This window comes from Dasypus novemcinctus, chromosome 10, assembly GCF_030445035.2.
Source record: "Dasypus novemcinctus isolate mDasNov1 chromosome 10, mDasNov1.1.hap2, whole genome shotgun sequence".
In the NCBI taxonomy this organism is placed as follows: domain Eukaryota; kingdom Metazoa; phylum Chordata; class Mammalia; order Cingulata; family Dasypodidae; genus Dasypus; species Dasypus novemcinctus.
The window spans coordinates 44,687,372-44,707,694 of record NC_080682.1 but is presented as its reverse complement, the minus strand read 5'-3'; the positions used below and the strand labels follow the sequence as shown (position 1 = coordinate 44,707,694).

Here is a 20,323-nt window from a genome sequence, read left to right as displayed (position 1 = left end):
TCCCAATAAATGGTAGGTCTCATGTATTCTGTTCAAAAGCACGGAATCAAGTCAAGCCGAGTTGCTGCATGGCCTTGGACAAGTTATTTCATCTCTCTGAGCCTCACTAAAACAGGGTAATCATAGTACCTGCCTCCAAAGGTTGTGATGAGCCATAAGTGAGAAAATGCAGAGGAAGTGCTTAGCATAGATCTGGGGACATGATCAAAGCTAGAGTGTATAAGTATACCAGACTTGCTGTTCATATTCTTTGCCAATATTTTTATTGGATTGTGAGTCTTTGTCTTCCTGATTTATAGGAGCTCTTTATAGCTTCAGAGGACTGAGATAAGCACTGCAAACTGGCAAAGCATTAAAAGGCAATGGGACCACAGCACATGGCGGTTGATGCAAACAGTTATTTCTGCGATTATCTGCACCCCCCCACCCCCACCCCACCTTGCATGCTGTATCTGAAGGCGTCTACATTGGAGACCCCAGTTCTCATCTAGACAGCTCCAAGGAACAGGGCCTTGGCTGGCCGGCTTCCCCTCTGTGTCTCTCCACCAGTCTTCCCTGGGTTGTGAGAGACTGCACCCCAGGGCACCTCCAGCTGCAGTAGTGTACAACACTTCCTTCCACTGTGCCTTCCCTGGGACTGCCTGGGCTTGGGAGCACCTGTGTGGTGTCAGGCCCTGCAAGGAACAAGTTCACCAGTGGGCAAGAATAAGGCCTACTCTGGAAGACACTAAGTTCTCATCTAGAGGCCTCAAAGCCACTAAGCCCATCTGTGGGCACCTCTGAGAGGTTACCTCATGGGATCAGGTGTAGAATAGACACCACTAGGCCTCTCACCCCCATCCCTGCACATTTGGTGCTTGCTTTCCAGAGCTGAGAAATGTAGCTCCCCTGGGCCCACAGCCATTCATTTTTCTCCAGGGAATTGGTCCACCCTTCAGTTCTGGAGGCTCCAAAAACATTCCTCAGAGCATCTGGAATATATATTTGGTTCAACTGGTGACTGCCAAGGCCAACTCTGCTGGTTTTCTGTTGGTTTCACTCAGCCACAGGGGCTGAAGATGGTCGCTGAGGTTGGGGGACACTCAGGACCTCTAGTAGCCCCCTGTGTGCCTGACAAAGGATGATAGGAACCCCCACCCAGAACCTACCCTGCCCCCTCAGCCTGCTCCTAGAGAAAGGGAGTCTGGGTGAGGGCTGGTGGGAGTTCAAGGCTGAGTCTGCAAAGGCGCCGGGCTCCCCCAACTCTCCAGAAGACCCCTTGATTGCTGAGCAACTCATCTAATCCTAGAGTCTACTACAGTGGAAAATTAAGTCCAACAGACCCAAGTTCACATCTCCAACTTTCCTGCTTAATAGCTGTGTGACCTTGGACAGATAACTTCTCTGAGCTTCACCTACCTCCTCTATAATAGCAAAGATATTTATGTATTTCTACCCCGTCTCACTGCTAAAAGTATTTGAGACAATGAAATTAGATGGGTTTTGTTTTGTTTTGTTTTATTTTGTTTTGAACAGTGGAAGAAAGATAGGGAGAAAGAAGGATTAAAAGCATACAATGAAGCCAGGGATGCAGTTAGTTTGTGAAATGCAGCCGCATGAGAACCTGTTATAAGAGGATGAACCTCAGCAAATTCATCTCCAAGCTTCCTCCCAGCCAAAGCCATGAAGGAAATGCAATGAGCTACAAAACCCAGAGTGTCCCTGGATTAAAACTAATCCCATTGCTCCAAAGAAGCCAACTTTTCTGGGCCCGGAAGTCAAAGCAAATTGTTTTTCCTGGGCCTTCCTAAAGGGCAAGTAGGGGGGCGTGCAGTGGTCCTTCTCCCAAATGGGGGTGAATTTTATTTTAGGGCCTTCGGGAGTTTGAAATTAAATAAAATGCTAGATCGTGGCTTTCGGAGAGGCTAGCACACAGTCGGTGCTTAATGCTTGTCCATTTCCTTCCTTCCTCCTACTCTGACCTGTCTTTTCCCAGGGAAGGGGAATCTGTGAGCTCTTTCATGAGTGCAAGCATTCAGCTATTCCGTCATTCATCAAGCACTTATCGAACACCTACTGTATGCCAGGTTCTGGGTTAAGCATATATGTGAATCACCTAACTCCGCCTGGTCCTTTTCCTGCTGTCCCCTGAGGCTCACTTTCAGAAGCGCCCCCCTTCCCCCTGTCACCCACCCTTTTGGTTCTGGGGCTCTGCCTCCTCCCAAGCTCGGCAATAAACCCCAGGGAGCCCTGCTCCTGTGGCTTCCCCCTCATTCCTCACATAGCTTCAGGCTGCTCCCTCCGACCACCACATTCATGGAGCTCAGCCATGTGCAAAAGCACAATTAATATTCCACGCAGTCTCCCTGAGTCCTGCTGCCTCTCAGAAGAAGATGGAAACCAGATTTGTAGCCGCACGCTCTGGCACGGGCGCTCGCGGAGGGGTGGGCACAGACCTAGGTGTGAGCGGGCCTTTCCTCCTCAGAGGTGTGCACGTTTGTGTGAATGTCGAAAGCCCCACCCGCGGGTCCACACCTCCACACACCTGACCATTCACCCGGCCCAGGTGTGCACGCCTGGTCACGCTGCCACAGACTGCACACTCAGCTCCCGGCCAATTGCTGTGAAGAACACGTGGTCTCTCTCACACGCAAGGCCCAAATTTGCTTTCTGGGCAGAACTAGTCAGAATCAGAGTTTAAGAGGCGGGAGGATGGAATCTGAGAGGCTCTTCTGTCCAAAACCCTCATTTTAGAGGAAAGAAGCTGAGGCTGTGACTTAACCGCGACTGTTCCCAATCTCTACTGAACTGAACTGTGACTGGCTGCGCTTCAGCAAAGCCTTGCATTTGAATGCCCAATGCTGTCTGTCGCCCTGCTTCCTGGAGACCAGCCACTTCAGCCTCAGCAGCCACAGAGGTGCGGGAAACCGAGGCACAGGGTGGGCAGAGACTTGGCAAGTGCGGTAGAACACAGGCAGAATCAGGCGTCCAGCTTCCTCTTCATCCCACAGTCTGGCTCTGCCAGCCCAGGGGGAGGAGGCAGAATCTGCCAGGGAGTAGGCCCAACAACCTGAGGACTCACTGAGGCAAGAGGAAAGCGGCTTTGTTTATTTTCCTCTCTTTAATTTAGACTTGGGGAGCAAGGGGAACTGAGAACTGGATGCCTGAGTGAATGCCTTTGGGGGATGGGGCCAGGAGTCCTGGGTTATAGGGACCTCTAGAAGGGGAGTGGGTACAGGTGGTCCGAGCTGGAGGCAAGAAGGGTAAGTTGACAGCAGGCCGAAGAGCAAAGCAGGAAGTGGGTGGAGCTGCTCCCCAGGCCGCAGGCAGATGGAAGGCCAAGCGGCGGGCCTGCCTCCAGTCCCAAGATGGGACAGCAGTGCAGAAATTCAGGGAAAGAGAGGCTAAAATAATTACCAGGAAAAGGAACTGGGAGGGACGCAAGTGTTTTCTTAGTCCTTAAGGAACTTCAGTCTTCAGAGAATTTGGAGAGGAAAAAGAATCCGTCTTTAAGGCCTTTTTCCAAGGCAGGACGGCTGGTGATTCACTCACTGCTGAGGAAGGCTCTGGGCCCTGCAAGGCCCCTCCCCTCAGCTCCTGCCTCTCCCCGGTGAGCAACCCCAGTTCATCCAGGGTGAGCGGAAAGGACCCTGGGAGAGGAATCCGGAGCCCAGCTTTCAGTCCCACCTCTGCCCCACCGAAGCTGGGTCACCTCAGGCAAGTCTCCCCCAGCCTTAGGCTTTGGTTTGCTTATCTGTGAAATGAAAGAGTGACCAGCCTTATAAATTCTCTGAGCCTTGGTTTTCTCATCTGCTGTTAGGGATGATAATAACATCAGGCTTCATTGAATCTAAAATGTCACTGATTGTATGATGCACCATTATTTTACACACTTCAAAAAAGAGAAAATGCAGCCAATTAAGCTATGACATACCTTGGATTGGAAGACATATTCTGATTTCAGAGATGTTAAAGTACAAAAGGAAATGTGTATCTCAGAATCGGTCAACTATGACGCTGATCTCACGAGCGTGTTCCCAAGAATTAAATGAGATTATATAATTAAAGTGGGGCCCACAGCAAGCGCTCGGTAAATGTCGGCTATTTTTATGATTCAGGTGAAGCAGGGCAGGCACCGTGGGCCAAGGGGACAGAGAGCACCAAGTCACTCAGAGTCCCGGGTCCAAAGCCCACCCCCGCCCTCCTGCGGGGTGCATCCCCGGGGACCCCAGGTCCAGCCCCAGCAGGGGAGGCCCTGGCCGAGCAGCCATGCGGTCCGTTTTCAGGAGCCATCAGGGAACAAAGGGCCCCGGAAGTCAGCCTAATCTCCAGGATGAATATGTTTTCATTTCTCAGAAGTTCCTGTTAGAGTGTGCCAAAGAGATTTTCCCTTTACAATCCAGGCAAACAAGGCAGGTTTACTTTGGGCGACCTTCTCGTCACCACCCGGGGCCTGCCTGCCGTGTGTAAACACCCCGCCTTGTACCCTCCTCAAGGCTCCAGGCGTGCGCCTGGAAAATCCGAGCGTCGCCACCCACCCCCAACCCCCAGCCCCATCCTGGTGGGGCACCTTCGGAAGATCCTTGGAGAGGACAGGCCCCTAGGGGCCATCAATACCCCCAGCCCCCCATTCGATATTTGCAGAAACTGAACCCCAGAGAAGGTCGATGAATCTCCGGGGGTGTCAAAATGTGGCAGTCCCCAACTAAGCCTCTCCCCGCACACGTCCCTGCTCACAGCCCAGCCTGGCAGGAGCCTGTCTCCACCTGACCTTCAGTGCCAGGGGAGGGCAGGAAGCTGCTATCTGCCCTTTCTCTCCTTTGCGTCACTGGCCGGGCTGGGATGTCTTTATGCATGGAGCTCTCACTTCACAGCTGGAGCCGCTGCTGGAGAGCAGTGACGGGGTGTTCCTGGGCCGGTGACAGGAGGGGCTGGGTGCCTGCTTTTCCTGACCTGGAGGGTTTGCAGGTGTGGGGTGGTGTTTGCAGAACCTCCTTCCCGCAGCCCCTTCCCTTCAGATGCAGAGAGGAGGCCCCAGGCAGGCTGGGTGGTAGAAGCAGGCCTGGGACTGGAAGGGAAGGAACAGACCCAACCTTTCAGATCAGGACTCAGAATTCAGAGCTGGGGAAATGTCCAATCTCCTCTCCCTCAAGAGACCAGATAGAAGAGGCGCACAGCCCTGCTGACCGCACCCTACTGAAGGCTTTGTTTGGGTGGGCCCCCTAATCCGAATGTGGCCGTCAGCCCTGTGTTTGTTTGGGGCCCTAGGGTTTCATGTTTATTGCCTCGCTCCCAGTCCCTGCTTGCCCCTCCTGGTCAGGTCTCTCACCTCTCTTCTACTTGCCGCACCCTCAGCCTAGAATGTTCCCCTTCCTCCCCTCTATTTTGCCCCATCAATGACCCCAGTTCCCATGTCACCTCTTCAGAGAGGCCTTCCCTGCCCCGACAGTCACATCACACTATTTTGATAGTCCTTTTCACTATCTGAAATTATCTTTTAAAAGTTCTTTACCCATACTTTCCTCCCCAACCCAGCCCTGTACTCCCCCTGTTCACTCTGGAACGTCAGTCTCCAGGGCCTGGTTTAGGAATTGTTCATAGTAAATGCTCAATGAAACTTGATGAATGTGTGAACAAAGCTGCCGCCCTCACCTCTGCTGGGCATTGCCATCCCCTTCGTTCCAGGAAAAAATGATCATGCTCCTACTCTGTCCCCTTCCCTCTTCTCTCCTCCCTGTCCCCGCCTCCCCTACCACCACCACCTTCTCTCAGAGTCTTCTTGGGAGATCATGCCTCTCAGACTCTACAGGAGGCGCGGGAACAGAATGTCTCCCCAGGACCATTTTCAGTGGTTTCCGGGGGTGTTACCTGGGTAAGAATCAGGAAAGAGGGGGCACTCTAATCCTATTTATCTAAAACTATATAATCTTCCCCAATCACTTAAATGCTGCCTGTATCTCTAATTACAGAGCAGGCTGGTAGGAACACAGACACAATTTCCAGGCAACCTCAAGCAGAGGGGCACTTTTGTTCCTCCCGGGGGCCAGCAGGGACTCCAGCTCAGGAGCCAGGACTCCAGCCACCAGCTGCCACCAGCTCACCCACGACAGAGGCCTTGCTCACCCAGCCAGAGTCTGCTATAACCCCCCCTACATACACACCCTGTAAAAAAAATCAGGCACATTCTGAGTGTTTGAATGTTCCCCAGTTGGTCAGATGTGACACATTTGGGGAAAACACCTGTTTTCCCAGCATCCTAATTCTATGAACCACTGTTTTGAGGATGAACTGATTTTTCTTGGGCCCAACCTAACTTCTCAGGGTTGCGATGCAGGTGAACCAATCCCTGCAACATGGGCTGTAATTCCAGTTTCTCAGAGGCAAACTCTGCAGGAGGCCTGGGTCTCACAGACACGTGACAGCTTGGACGGTCAGAACTTCACTCTCCAGAGCAGTGTCAATTGGGTCATAAGACAGGGAAAAGCCACATGCCTGCCTGCCCGTGCCAGGCAAGTAAACAACCACTGCCTAAGCCTCAGGGTGAGACCTTCTCCCACCTGGGCACCAAGAGCAATTTTGGTGACATCCCTGGCTTAGCTGCAGTGACATCTCTACTTCGTAAAATCTCTTTGGTTCCTGAGCTAATTAAAAGCTCCAAACAAGGAGGACACACTTAATCCTATTAATGACTTCTGGGCAGGAAATGGTGTGCCCAGCCCTCTGAGGGAAAGCCTTTCCGAACCACCTCCATTTGTTCAGGTGCGTGGTGATTGTTTATCAGCCCTTTTAAGAGATTAAGCTGTATGCAGGAGCAGGCCATTTCAGCAATGGATCCGGGGGGCCTGGCAGTGTCCGGGTGATTTGGAGTGTACAGCCAGCATCTTGGCTCATCAGACTCCAAGGCCACTGTTCTCCAACTTCCTACTCTTCCGAACCTTTAGGGGCCTTGATTCCTGAGAAAAGGTGTCTGCAGTCAGCCCTTTCACATACAGGGAGGATGGGTACAGACCTTGTCTGAGGAGTCCAGTGGAGTCCTAGACACAGAAGCAAACAATGGCAATACCGCTTTAGGGTCTCCTCAGTGGACGCAAGCACAAGATGTCCTGACGGTGTACAGGGTGGTAGCCGCTCCAAAGACACAACTGAGCTGTGAGATGAAAGATGAGAGCTAAGACGCCTCTCCCCATTGAGGGGGGATCTGTTGGGGAACCCTCGAAATGGAGTTCTCTGGCTTTGACTTTGATTCAGGCTTTATCATAAGTCTGGAAGAATGCAAATAATTTAGCTCTCTCATCGACTCATGGAAGAGTGGTCGGCAAAACCTTAAGACGATTCTGAGGTTCCAGGTACACTGTTATCGGGTCCAAAACGACTTCCCTTCAAGCCCCCTATCTAGAGCTTTCAACGAGATTGGCAGAGTAGACCAGGTTGCGGCTGTCTCTTTAAAAGAGGCGGGACGATTCTTCAAGCCACGCCCTCTCCTCATAAATATTAAGCTGTGATGAATATTGACGTGGGGGCGTGGCGCCTCGGCCAGCTGGGCTAACCAGCCGGGGGTTCCCGGTTTCACAGAGGAAAGTGACAGCAGCCGTGCCGAGGGAGACACCGAGAGGGCGCGAAAGTCCGGGGGCCACCCAGTCTCGGGGGGAGCGCACAGCTCCCCCACCCCCGGCTCCCACCCTGTCCGGGGGGCTGTTCAAGCCCTCGCCCCCACCCCTGGGCTCCCCATGGAAGCCAGCTGTGCCCCGGGAGGAGCGGGAGGAGTCGGCTAAATGCCCGCGGGGCGCCCCGGGCCCCTGAGCCCAGCCCGCTCCGCGCCGCTGCCCTGAGGCCCCTGCGCGCTCGGCGCCCGTCACCCCGGGCCGCGCCGCCTCGGCCCGCCCCGGACCTGCCCCCCGCCCGCCTGCCAGCGCTCAGGCAGGAGCTCGGGGCTGGGCGCGCCGCCGCCCCGGAGTGAGGCGAGCCCAGCCGAAGGGGTCCCCGGAGCGGCCGCGATGGACGCCGTCTTGGAGCCCTTCCCGGCCGACAGGCTGTTCCCCGGATCCAGCTTCCTGGACCTGGGGGATCTGAACGAGTCGGATTTCCTCAACAATGCGGTAGGATGAAGGGACTTCCATCCCTCTCTCACCTCCTGGCACCCTCTCCGCGCGCATGGGCCCCTCGGGAAGACGCGACTACACAGGAGTGGGCAGGAGCTGGGGAGGGGACTCGGTGCAGGGTCCCTGGAAGGACACGTGTTCTGAGCTCTGAGAATTAGCGACTAAGCCCCTGGACACCTCCCGAGACCCCGAGCCCGCACGGGAGCCTCTGAGGTCGCCCCAGTGCGCGCCCCTCCTGGATCTCTGTCCGTGGATACAGTAGCCCGGCTCTTAGGGGAAGGGGCCATCGAGGCGTCGGGGCCGTCCGATCCTAGGCTATGAGCTCAAGAGACACCAGTCCTCCCACCCCTCTCTCCCCACGCCACCTCTTCCAGTCGTGCCCCATCCACCCCGGGGTCCCGAGACCAGACTGGGCGCAAAGGGGCTGCGCTTTTTCCTGCTCCCCTTTAAGGCCTCGGTGCCTCTGCGTCTGGTTCTCCGCTGGAGGGCGCATAAGGGAGCGTTCGGAGAGTCAGAGACCCGACGTCCCTGGGGGGCCAGATTCAGACCCAGGTCCTAAGCCAAACCCGGAAACTTAGGGGCGCAGCCGCGGCCGCCGGAGGGAGTCAGGCCTGAAATCGGTCCTTCAGAGAGGAACCAGGGTCTCAGCTGGCCGGGGCAGCTCAGGGTGATCGCTCAGAGCCAGGGAATTCCCTCTCTCGCTCTGTCTCTCTCTCTCTGTCTCTCTCTCTCTCTTTCTCTGTCTCTCTCTCCATCTCTGTGTCTTCAGGCCCCTGCTCTGCCTGTTTCTCGGTCCCAGGCATCTCTCTTTCTCTCTCCCCAGTGGCTTCGTGGCTTCCTAACCGACTCTGCCTCTGAGCTTGTCCTTCTTTCTCCTCTTGCTTCCTCTCCCCCTCCCTCCCTAAGTTAACGTGGCTTCTCTCCCTTCTTCCTTCCTTCCCTCCCTCTCTCAGGCCGAGCACCAAGGCCCTGATGGGGGAGGGGCTTGGGCTCAGTTATGGGAGAAAATAGTTGGGTCCACAGGGGCCTATGGGAATGAATTGTGGGCTGCTTGGGGGAATCTGGTGGAAGGCCTGGGTGCTCATCTTAGGGGGCTCTCCCTGCTGGCCTTTACCTCCTCAGACTAAGATCAACCTGTCCAGACAAGAGCCCAGTCCTTAGGGACTTAAAGGGTTCGAGAGGCCAGGCCTGGGCATCCTGGACTTCCACCTAAACTGTCCCAGGCCACTAGATTGATGGTGGTGAAACTGAGGGCAAGGGCCAGGACTTGAGCTGGGGGCATAGGGGTGAGGACTCCTCCTTCTCCATTAGGCAGCACTGAGCAGGTCACTGTGCTCCCTTACGGAAGGTTTCTAGCCCCAGGCAAAGTGGAGGAAGGGAAAGAGTTGGCCCTGGCAGCAAAGGGACTGGGTTCCAAGTTCTGGCTCTGCTACTGCCTCCCCCTGTGAGCTTGGTCCATGCCACTTACTCTCCTCTCGGGACGTCAGTTTCTTTGTAAAATAGAGCAGAGGTGAAACAAGTCTTTCTAAGGATGGTTATGGCACTTAACTGGCCAAACTCTCTACAGATCCAAATAATAAAGGGGCAGGAACCCAGGGATCGAAGCACCCACACTGGGGATGGTAAAAGGTACTGGTCAGAGGGAGGGGGTGGCTGGAGCTCAGACCTTCGCAGCCAAGAGGGGTTCCCTAAGGGCTTCCGCCAGCCCTGGGCAGCTCAGAGTTGGGCTTTCTTCTGAATGAACTCTTCAGCCTGCAGCCTCTTCCTCTGCTCCATTCAGCCCTGTGTCCCCAGCTGCTCTTCTGGGCCTCAGTCCAGCGCAGGAAAGGAGGCGTGATCAGACAGTGGTGTCCAGTGCTGGGACTCTGGAGAGAAGGAGCCCTGCCAGGGAGGCTCCTGAGCCTCCAGGCAAGGCAGGGGAAGAGAAAAAGGTGTCTACCTCTTTCTCTCTGAGAGGAAAGAAAGAGGACCCCTGGGTTGGGAATCAGGAGATAGTGGTTCTAGATGTGCTTCTGCCACTAGCCAACCGGGCCAGTGCTGGGCTTTGGTTTCCTCATCTGAAAAATGGGGATATTTGAATCTTTCCCATAGTGTATAGATTCAGTGAGAAAATTAATGTAAAGAGCTTAGCATGATGCCTGGCATGTAAAGATCCCATAGCTATTAACTGGTCCCAGAGAATGGATGGAGGGGATGTGTGTGTGAGAACTATGAGTGGCCCTGTGCCCTTTAGCAAGTCATTTTCCTTCCCTGGGGCCTCCGTTTTGAAGTCTAAGGACCCTTCTAGCTGGGATCCCATACCATGCCTACCCCTAACTCCCTCCTCAATCTGCCTGGGCATAGGAAAGTGTCTCCAGGGTTAAGGAACAAGAGTCTGTGTGCTTCTCAGTCTGGAAGATGGCAAGCAGAGCCTTCACTATCCTTCTTTAAAATCCAAGGAAAGGCCATAAAGTCACATGGAAGATGCATGTATTCTATTGCTCTGCAAAAAAGCAAAAAGCAAAATGTATCCTCACCCTAGATACAAGTAGGTAAATGGCATGCATTCATATGGACAGAGACAAGAGACTGACACAAAGTCAGGTCAGGTGCTCTATTACTTCTTCTCTAAAGACCCCTTCCCACTAGTGCAAATCTATTGATGGGATTCTCAGAGATATTCCTCAGAAGGGGCTGCCCTTTCTACCAGATGTGGGACCTTCTCTCTTCCCTCCCCACTCTCCCAGAGACCCTGATGTGGCCATCTGAGAGCCCACTTCCATGGTATTCTGTGGCCCTTCAGCCCCTTGGCAGGTATGGGAGAGGGTCTGGTGCTCAGAGAGCTATGATAAAGGACCAGAGGGAGAACAGGTCATATCTCTTAACAGAGACAAGAGGGCTGTGTGCCTCTTGCCTCCTTCCCCTGGCTAAAGGGGAGGGAGGACTCTGACTTCTCTAGAGGGAAATGTCTTGGGATCCCAGAGAGGGCCCAGCTGGGACAATGTGGGAAGGAGAAGGAGGAAGAGAAGTTCTGTTGTCTTAGAGGGGAGCAGCAGGAAGCTGCAAGGATGTTTGCCCAGCACACTCATTCACCTCCCAGCAGCTGCAGAGGCCAGGTGTGGGGATGACTGGGACTCAGGGACCAGCCCTGGGAAGGGGGGTTTGGGGGTAACCCGGATCACTGCCCCCCCGGGCCCCCAGCCTGGCTGCTCCTGCGCTAATTGGTGAAGCAGAGGAACTTCCCCCCGCAACCCCCAACCCTGGCCTTTGGGGAATTCAGGGAGATTAGAGAAGTATGTGTGTTTGGGTGTTGCTATGCCTGTGTGTGGGCCTTTAGCAGCCCTTAAATGGGAAGATGTATATGTGTGTGTCTCTCCTCCAAGGGAGGAGGGCAGAGGGGCCAGGGCATTCTGGTCTCAAATTAGAATTTTTAAAAAGAACTAATGGAGGGGGGTGGGGAAATAAAACTAATTAAATAAATGAATAAATAAATAGAGCTAATGGAGAAAATGGGGGACCGAATCCCAGGACTCCTGTTCAGGAAGGGAGACCTCCCAAGACCAATCCTCCTTCCCCAAGAATAGTGAGTTTGGATTGGGTGGAATTTTATTTGCTTGCTTGCTTCCCCCCACTGGGACACAAGCTCCATGAAGGGAGGGGCTTTGCCTGTCTTGTTCACCGCTGTATCCCCAGAGCCTAGCACAGTGCCTGGCACAGAACAGGTCTCAACCAACCACCTGCTGTTGAATGAGTGATTGAATGAAAGGTGACCCAGGCGAGACCCCACACATTTTTAGGGAGGAAGGAAAAGGGTACGTAGGCTTAACTACTCCCCAGGCATCAGTGTCCTGTAGCCTGTACGCTCTGTGATTCAGGAAGGGCTCACCATGGTTTCCAATTGTCATTACCTTGACCCATCCCCATCCTAAAGCACAGGCCTCCACAGCCCCTGGTCTAGGCTAGAGCTGATTCACAGGAGGTTTTAACTTGTGGCTCAGGCCTCACCCTACAACACTGGCTTAGGACTTCCATCTTCCCCAGTTTCCTCTTCTTCACATTGCTCTGGGACTCCTGGATCCATACTCACCCATCTTAAAACCAAGCTCTTTCCAATTCTGCCTCAGGGCCTTTGCACATGCTGTTCCTGCCATCTGGAATGCTTTCCCTCTGGTTCTCTCTGTCTCATTCTTCTGATCCCACTCAGATGTCACCTCTTTGAAGAAACTCCCCCAACCACCCTAAAGTGTGACACCCCCACCCATTATTTTCCATTTCAGTTCTTTGTTTTCTCATTGCCCTCATCCCAGTTTTGCAGTTATTTTATGTGTTGGTTTGTCTATTTCCTCTTAAGAAAGTAAGTTCCATGAAAGCAGAGACCATGACAGTCTTGTTCACTGCCATAAACCTAGCACAGTACCTTGGCACGAAGTAGGTACTCGCTAGAGTAAAACCCTACCATAATGCGGTAAGCCAGGTCCAAACTGTTCAATCCTATAAGATGTGAGTTATGTTATTGCAGGATTAATTTAATTTTTAAAAACCACAGTATTTTTCAGGTGGTCTGTATGGTCACGAAAAGCACAAAACTAAAGCGCGTGAAACCTTACTACACGCAGCAGACTGAAATTGGAAAGTCCCCGATGGCATGAGGCAGTCACAGACCACAGAGATAAGAGTTTTTCCCACCCCTGTTTGAGTTTGAGCCTGGGCAAAGGACAGAAGCCAAGTGCCACTCACATTATAGTGGACTTTGCTCTATTTCAGATTTGCTGTATTTGTAGAGAAAATTAATTACTTTAGACTAGGGCACTCCCTGGAAAAGAAGGGGAGATCATTTTTAAAAGACAGACCCGTGTGTTCAAGAAACAGACTGGTACTTCCAGAAGGGGCCCCGGGATTCCCAGGCTCCAGGCCTGGCCATCCCTGAGGGTGGTGGGGATGAGAGGCCCCACAAAAATGACGTCTGCCGCGATCTGCTGTGAGGTCCTTCCGGCTTCCCTGGGCCAGCCGGGGCTTCACTTGCTCCTTTAATGAACACGTCCATTTCTTCAACAACAGGGCACTAAGGGAGCTGGCTTGCTGGTGCCAGAGTGACCCAGATGAAGGAGACACGCCCCGCCCTCCAGTCACTCACAGCCAAATGAGAGGGAATTCAGGGAAATAGATGGAATCCACACCATGGTGGCAGAGCATGGGGGCTGGGGGGCTTGGAGAGGAGCATCCAGTCAAGTGGGAGGTCAGGGAAGGCTTTTCAGGAGAGATGACTCCACATCCCCCATCCCCAAGCTTCCCCATCCCTCCTGGCAAGAGAGTAACCAGAAGGCACTTCAGTGCTACAGCTGTAACCCTTTTACTGAGCACATAGTCACCTCACTTTCCCTTGTGCAGATGAGAAAACTGGGAGGACGGGAGGAAACACTCTCTTCTCTCCCACTCTTTTTTTTTTTTTTTAATTTTATTTTATTGACTTTGTAATAATATTACATTAAAAATATGTATGTGAGGTCCCATTCAACCCCACCCCCCCACCCCACCTCTCCCCCCCCCCCCAGCAACACTCCCTCCCATCATCATGACACATCCATTGGATTTGGTAAGTACATCTTTGGGCACCTCTGCACCTCATAGTCAATGGTCCACATCATGGCCCATACTCTCCCCCATTCCATCCAGTGGGCCCTGTGAGGATCCACGATGTCCGGTGATTGCCTCTGAAGCACCATCCAGGGCAGCTCCATGTCCCAAAGACGCCTCCACCTCTCATCTCTTCCTGCCTTTCCCCATACCCATCAGCCACCATGTCCACTTTTCCCAATCCAATGCCACCTCTTCTATGTGGACATTGGATTGGTTGTGTCCATTGCACCTCTATGTCAAGAGGAGGCTCAGATTCCACATGGATGCTGGATGCAATCCTCCCACTCTCAGTTGTAGGCACTCTAGGCTCCATGGTGTGGTGGTTGTCCTTCTTCAACTCCATCTTAGCTGAGTGTTTCTCTCCCACTCTTGTTCTGCTTTGAACTTTTCCCTCCAGGACCAGGAAAGTGTGAGATCTTGAAGGCCCTGCCTTCATCCTCAGCCACTCCCTTCCTTAGGGCACTGGGGATGCGTAGAGCTTTGGGGAGCAGAGCCAGATCCCCTGCCCAGGACAGCACATTGCCTGAGCTGTGAGAGGAGAGGCCCCAACATCCATCCCCTGCCCTCTGCTCGCCCTTGCCCGGGGATGCTGCTCCCTGGCCTGCCAGGGAATTTGGACCTTTGTTCTCTGCAGCTCCCAGGACTCCCCAGGAGAGTCTGTCTGTATGTGGCCTGGCCTGGCTGCCGTGCCAAGAGTGGGAGAAACGAAGGACATCCCGCTTTTTGTCTTTTCCTCCCAACATCATGCGTCTCCTGTAAGTCCTGGCCCCACGGCCGTTCCAGAGCACCCCTCTCTGGGATCTGGCTTGCCCCTGAACCTCCCTCAAGAAACCAGCTCCAGATGCTGGAGAACAGGCTGTTCTTCTGGAAGTCTCTGCGCTCCGGGGGGCAGGATGGAGGAGGAAGATCTGGGTGGAGTTAAGTCAAGACCATGAGCACTGCTTTGGCTGGAACATCACGTAACCCCACAAGCAGGCTAGGGAAAGCCAGAGCAAGTGGCAGGGCTTCTTGACCCTTGACCGGGATGAGGGAAAGTGGGGGTGGGAATGCCTGGTTCTGGAGAAGCCGGAAGGGCAGGATAGGCCCAGAACTCTGACCCTCTTTGAAAACACATCAAAGGTCTTGATTTCCTGGGAATGTCAAAGATCCTGGTCCCTATGACCTGGACACACTATGTCATCAACGAGGTCGACTTGATAACTAGAGCAATAATGGGCTTCCCTGCTGCCTGGTTCCCATGTGCCTCCTCCCCCAACTCTCCTGGGACGGAGCCCTCATTGCTGCTTTCTTGGCCCTTGGCTCTTGGCCCAGAAGCTGTTTCAGTCATTGCAGAGAGGCTGATACATCTGGGCTGGGATGTGTGGTCTGACAAAACAGCTGGACAACAGTAGCCATCTCCCTTCCCCCTTCCAAAGGAGTAACAAAAATGAAAGCACTAATGCGGAGTAAGGCAGGCTCTTCAGGCCTTCATGGGGAGCCAGGAGGCAGTTTATAAGGCAGTGATTGAGGGGGCTTGCTTCCCTCCACCTGGAATGTCCTTGTCCTTCTTCACCTCATTTCCTGAACTTGCTGTGTGACCTTGAGCACATTACTTCCCTTGCTGGGTCTGGGCTGCCTCATCGCTGAACTAGACGGAGAGTTCTTTGAGGGCAGGGAGTAAAAGTCAGTAAATTATTTTTGTCTATTCCCTAGATCTAGTTATAAAGACTTAGGGTACTTAGGAAATGTTTATTCATTGGATGGATGGACAGGAGGAGGGAAGGAAGGAAGGAGTAGGGAGGGGTGATGGGTGATAAATGGGTGGGTGAATAGAAGAAAGGGCAGAAGGAAAGGTCAAGTGGATAGGGGAGGATAGATAAATGAATGGGTGGGTAGAGGGATAGTGAAAGAAAGGACACTGTCAGCTTTGATGTTTTTGTTTTGTTTTTGAACTGTGCGAGTTTATTCACTTATTCAAGTAATGAGTCAATCTAAATCCCACATCTACTTTCCACTTTATCATTATGACCTTTTATATTATGAAATACATTGTGCACAAAAATATATAATATATATAAAGTATAATGTATTCTATATATGAATATATAATGAACTATAGAGTATGATAAAATGGACACCTGGTTACTTACCTCCCGGTTTAAGAAGTAGAACCCGCTCTAATCTAAGAATACCTTGCTCTCGCAGAGCCATGTGAGTTTGGGGAAGAGGTAAGCTGTGTGTAGACCCGAAACCACCCCACTCTGGGCAAATTCTGAACAGGAAAGTCCTGAGACCTGGTGCTACTCCCTGGCTTAGCCTGACCTTACTGTGGGCCCACAGGTCAAGTGGCAAGAAGTAGGGAGCGGAGCTGCAGCTGAGGTGAGCCAGGGTGGTTGCTAATGGTCAGCTTTAGCCCTGCACAGACCTGGGAGCAAGAACAAATCCCGGTTCTGGCCCATGTCACCTGTGTGAACTTGGACAGATGCCTTAACCTCTGGAGCTGATTCTCCTCATCCATAAAGCAGGGGTGAGCAGAAAACAGAGATTTCCTCTGAGGATCCTGGGAGCTAACCCTTGGAAAGGAACGAGCACAGGGCCTGGCACACAGGCCACTCCCTATAAACAACAGTTGCAGCTGTTGTCTTATTCTGATCCCAGTTTCACTGCCTAAAAGGAAGGTTTCCAGCACTGGCCAGCCCTTGGAGGAACGTCCCACTTTCTCCAATCTCATGCTGAGTCCTTGATGTCTGCACCCAACAGGATTTTGTTCTCCTGTCTATCTGACCTCTCTGGAGGTGGAAGCCTCAATTCTTTACGTAAAGTCAGAAGGCCCCAAGCCTCTTCTTAGGGCTCTGCCTTCCTGGGCATCAGGAGAGAGATAGCCAGGGAAGGAGCAAAACCAGGGCTGGGTATGCACCCAGTGCAAGGACTTGGGGTCCATATGTTGTATCTGACCTTGTATTAGGTGCTGGGATGGTGCAACAGGAAGCTGTTATCATTCAACAACCAGTGTCCTCCTGGAGGCTTAAGAGAGCAGACTCTGCTATCAGAGTGCTTGGGTTCCAGTCCCCTTATGGACCTGGGTGAGCTACTAACTTCTCTGTGCCTCAGCTTCCTTATCCATAAAACGGGGTACTACCTACCTGCTCTTCTGCAGCTTAAATGAGATACTGCATATGAGGAACTAGACCAGCACCTGGCACACAAATGTTAGCTGTTATTAGTATCATTACTGTTAGGCATACTATATGCTAGGCCCTGTGTGAGGCCCTGCAGAAGTTAAAGGATGAAATCCATTCTAGATCCTGTCCTAAAGAGGTTAACGTTTAGGAGAGATGGATCCCACTGTACATGATTAGAGTTCAAGGCATGATATTAACCAATGAGCTAACAGTCTGTTAAGTGTTGTTTGGAACAGCGAGGCAGCTGGGTGATCAAGGAAGGCGTCCTGCAGGAAGTGGCATTTGAGTGGGGCCTTAAAAGGTGGTAGGAGTTGGAATGAAAGAGTAAGGGCATTCCAGATACAGGGAATGGCAGAGACAAAGGCCCTGGGGCAACAGAGCTCACAGCACGTTGGCGACCTGGGAGTGGTCATCTCAATAAGGCTATAGGGAAGGGAAAGATAAGGGGGCTCCAGCTCCAGCGGTAGGTTGGAATCTGTTTATGACAGACCATGAGTGCCATGCTAAGGAGCTGGGAGTTCATTCAGCGAGCAGGAGGGCACCCTTGCTAGTTCTGAGCTGGACAAGCTAGTGGTCCCCAGCTCCTATGAACTATCTCAGTGTTGAGACCTGGAGGCCAATAGGGAGATATCAGCTGTCGGCCCATCTGGATGATCAGGGCCACCTCCCCAGGGGAGACAGAATTGTAGGCCCCCTCTGACCCCGGGAGAACCCCAGGCAGCAGCCGACCCCAAGTCCCTTCTCTCCTCTGCCCTCCACCCTGTGCCCTTATGTGACTCTCAGATTGGGCCAAGAGCACCAATTCTCCTCTGGCTCTCTCATCTCCAGCGCTTGGGGCCAGGCTGGCCTGGAAAGGCCCAGGGGCAACTCCACCCTTGGAGGGGAACAGATTGTCTCTTTTCAGGGCTGCGAGCTCCCACTTGAACCATGCCCTGCCCCCTGGCCCAACCTTGGAACCCTAACAGCTTGCCCTTGTCCCCTCGGTTCAGGACTGTACTACTCTCAGGCAAAGCACGTCCCCATTGACCCCTTTCAACCTCTTTCTGAGCCCAGCCCAGCCCAGCCTGGTACCCCAGCTCCTTGGCTCTCCTACCTATCAGCTGCGACAAGATGCCCAGAGCCTTCCCCCATGACTGCCCTTCCCTAAAGGGGAGACCCAGCCCTGCCCTCTGCAGCCCCAAAGCCTTCACCCCTTTCTCTCCCAGCGATGCAAATCAGTTCCACATTTGGGATCTGGCATGCACTATCTGCTCAGAACTTTCCCCTCCCATTTAGCTCAGGCTCCCATCTCCCCCCACCCTACATGGTCGGCCCATGGGGTCGGCAAGAGCGGAGGGACTCCTGCCCACAGCAGCCCCTGACTGAAAGGGAACTGGACTGTGGCAAGGTCCCAGAAGAACAGTGCCTACCAGGCCCTCCCAGGGAGAGATGAAAGGGGAAGGGCAGTGGGGGTGGGGCAGACGCAGAGCTTGAGCAAGCACATGAGAAGATGAGGGATTTGGGGTGGGGGGGTGGGGGAAAGGAGCGAGGTAGTTCCCAGCTCAGCACATTCCTGAGACATCTGGACGTGCTGGAAGGGCCCCAGCTGGCCTGCCTGGCTGTGGCTCCAGCTTCTCCGTTCTGTGATGTCAGGACCCAGCCCTCCCCCTCCCCTCAGGGTCCCCAGGCCAGACTACCTTGGGGCTGAGTGAGGGGGGCTCGTCCCCAGACTCTACAACCTCAGTGAGCTAGCAAGAATGAGGCCCCTGGGGCACTGGCAGAGAGCGGTCACCATTGCAAGGGGTCCGCCTGGCCCAGAGGTGAGCTGCGAATGGTGGTAGGGGGCAGATGTGGGAGACTCACAGGGATCAATGCAAGGAGCTTCTTTCTGTCGGCTGGTGCCAGCCCTCCCTCCTTAGCGTGAGTAGGAAGGGATACAGAAGCCAAAAAAGGACTCTGGGAAGGGCTGTTGACCTTGAGCTGTGTGACCCTGGGCATGTCCACTTCCTTCCCTGGGTCTGAGTATTCCTCATCTGTAATAATAATAATAACTAATTTAATGAGAACCTGCTGCACATCCTGCACTAGTTAAAGCGCTTATCTTCACCACAATGCGGGGGGGGAGGCAAGTACAAGTACCCCCATCTTCTAGCTGCAAATGAGGCTCAGAGAGGTTAAGTAACTTGTCCAAGGCTACATGGGCAGGATGTAGCAGAGCTAGCATTGGGACCTGGTCTGCCTGCCTCCCTTGCTGGTAACCTCTGAACTGCATTGCCTCTAATTTGCCAAAATTTCTTTCAGTTCTAAAATTGTAACGATAAGATTTTTTTTCTGGCTACCACAGGGCTCTTCGAGAAGGGCAAGGGCAGGCATTAGTCACACACTGGGTGGGGGCAGAGGCCGCTGGCTTTGGAGCATCTGGTGGGTGAGGAGCCTTTGGAGGCCCCACTCCCTTGGGGCGCCAGGGGCTGGCGTCACGGCCTGATCCCCAGCCGAGCCCAGGGGTCCCACACCTCTCCTGAAGGAAGGGAGTAAATAAGGAGAGAGAATCCGACTCCCTCCGAAAATAAAACCTGAAGACAACTCAGACTGGCTGGGATGGCTGGGGAAGCCAGAGGGCGGAAGGCTGAGTACAGTGAGGAGAGTGAAGAGGCCCAGGTAATTCTAGCCAGAGCTGGGTGGGAGGCTCCAGCGAGAAGGCTGCTCCAGCTGGCGCAGGGCCGGGGAGAAGCTCCCAGCTGGTCAGCCACAGGGCTCCGCTCAGACCCTCGGGCCTGGCCTGAGCCAGGGGCCCCTTCTTGTCACCAAGTGGGGGGCTGTGGTCCCCCAGGTGCCCGATCTCTCTGGGACTGAAGCATGAAATGACCTTGGGAAGGAACAGACTAGAGAGTGGGTACAGCAGGCCCCACTAGGGAGAAGCCGAGGGAAGGAATTGAGGCATGGAAACTGCCTGCCGCAGGAGCAAACTGGCATGGGAAGGGAATTCAGGAGTCATTCCTGGAGGCTCTCCTGCAGAAAAAAGGACCTCAGTCCATGAGCTCATTGACACATTCCTTCATTCACCCACTCATTCAGTTACTCACTCAACAAACATCTGAGCACCTACCTTGTGCCGGGATGGATACTAGGCTGTGGGGAATCAGATGAGAAAGGGACATAGTGGCAACATAGCTGGATCATTTCAAGCTCCTCTAAGGAACCTGGACTTTCTCCTAAGGGCAGTAGAGAGTCATTGATTACTATGGAGCAGGAGAGTGACAGGGTCATATTCTGTGTTTTAGAAGATCCCCCTTGATACAAGTGGAAAATGCCCTGATCCCCTGAGGGATCAGAGTTCAAGTCTTGAACCTACCTTCATACATGGGGTGCCCACCCCACCAGACAGGTAGCCTTTTGAGGGCAGGAACCGGGCCTTGTTCATCTCTGTATTCACAGGGCTGGGCACACAATCGGTGTGCAGTAAATAATGAATGAATGCATGAATGGTAA

At 53.3% G+C, this 20,323-nt stretch overlaps 1 protein-coding gene across 2 annotated transcripts in view; it reads left to right on the top strand.

Annotated features, from left to right (window-relative positions):
- The first annotated feature begins 7,825 nt into the window (after positions 1–7,825).
- Positions 7,826–20,323, top strand: part of CREB3L1 (cAMP responsive element binding protein 3 like 1) — a 34,443-nt gene continuing 21,945 nt past the window's right edge. The window contains exon 1 of one of the 2 annotated variants that reach the window (XM_004457903.5): positions 7,826–8,075. In XM_004457903.5, the coding sequence (XP_004457960.2) occupies positions 7,974–8,075 (102 nt within the window). In that variant the 5' untranslated portion in view covers positions 7,826–7,973. Of the gene's footprint in view, positions 8,076–14,344; positions 14,450–20,323 lie in introns of those variants that run through there. The other variant, XM_071218063.1, reaches the window with a different exon arrangement.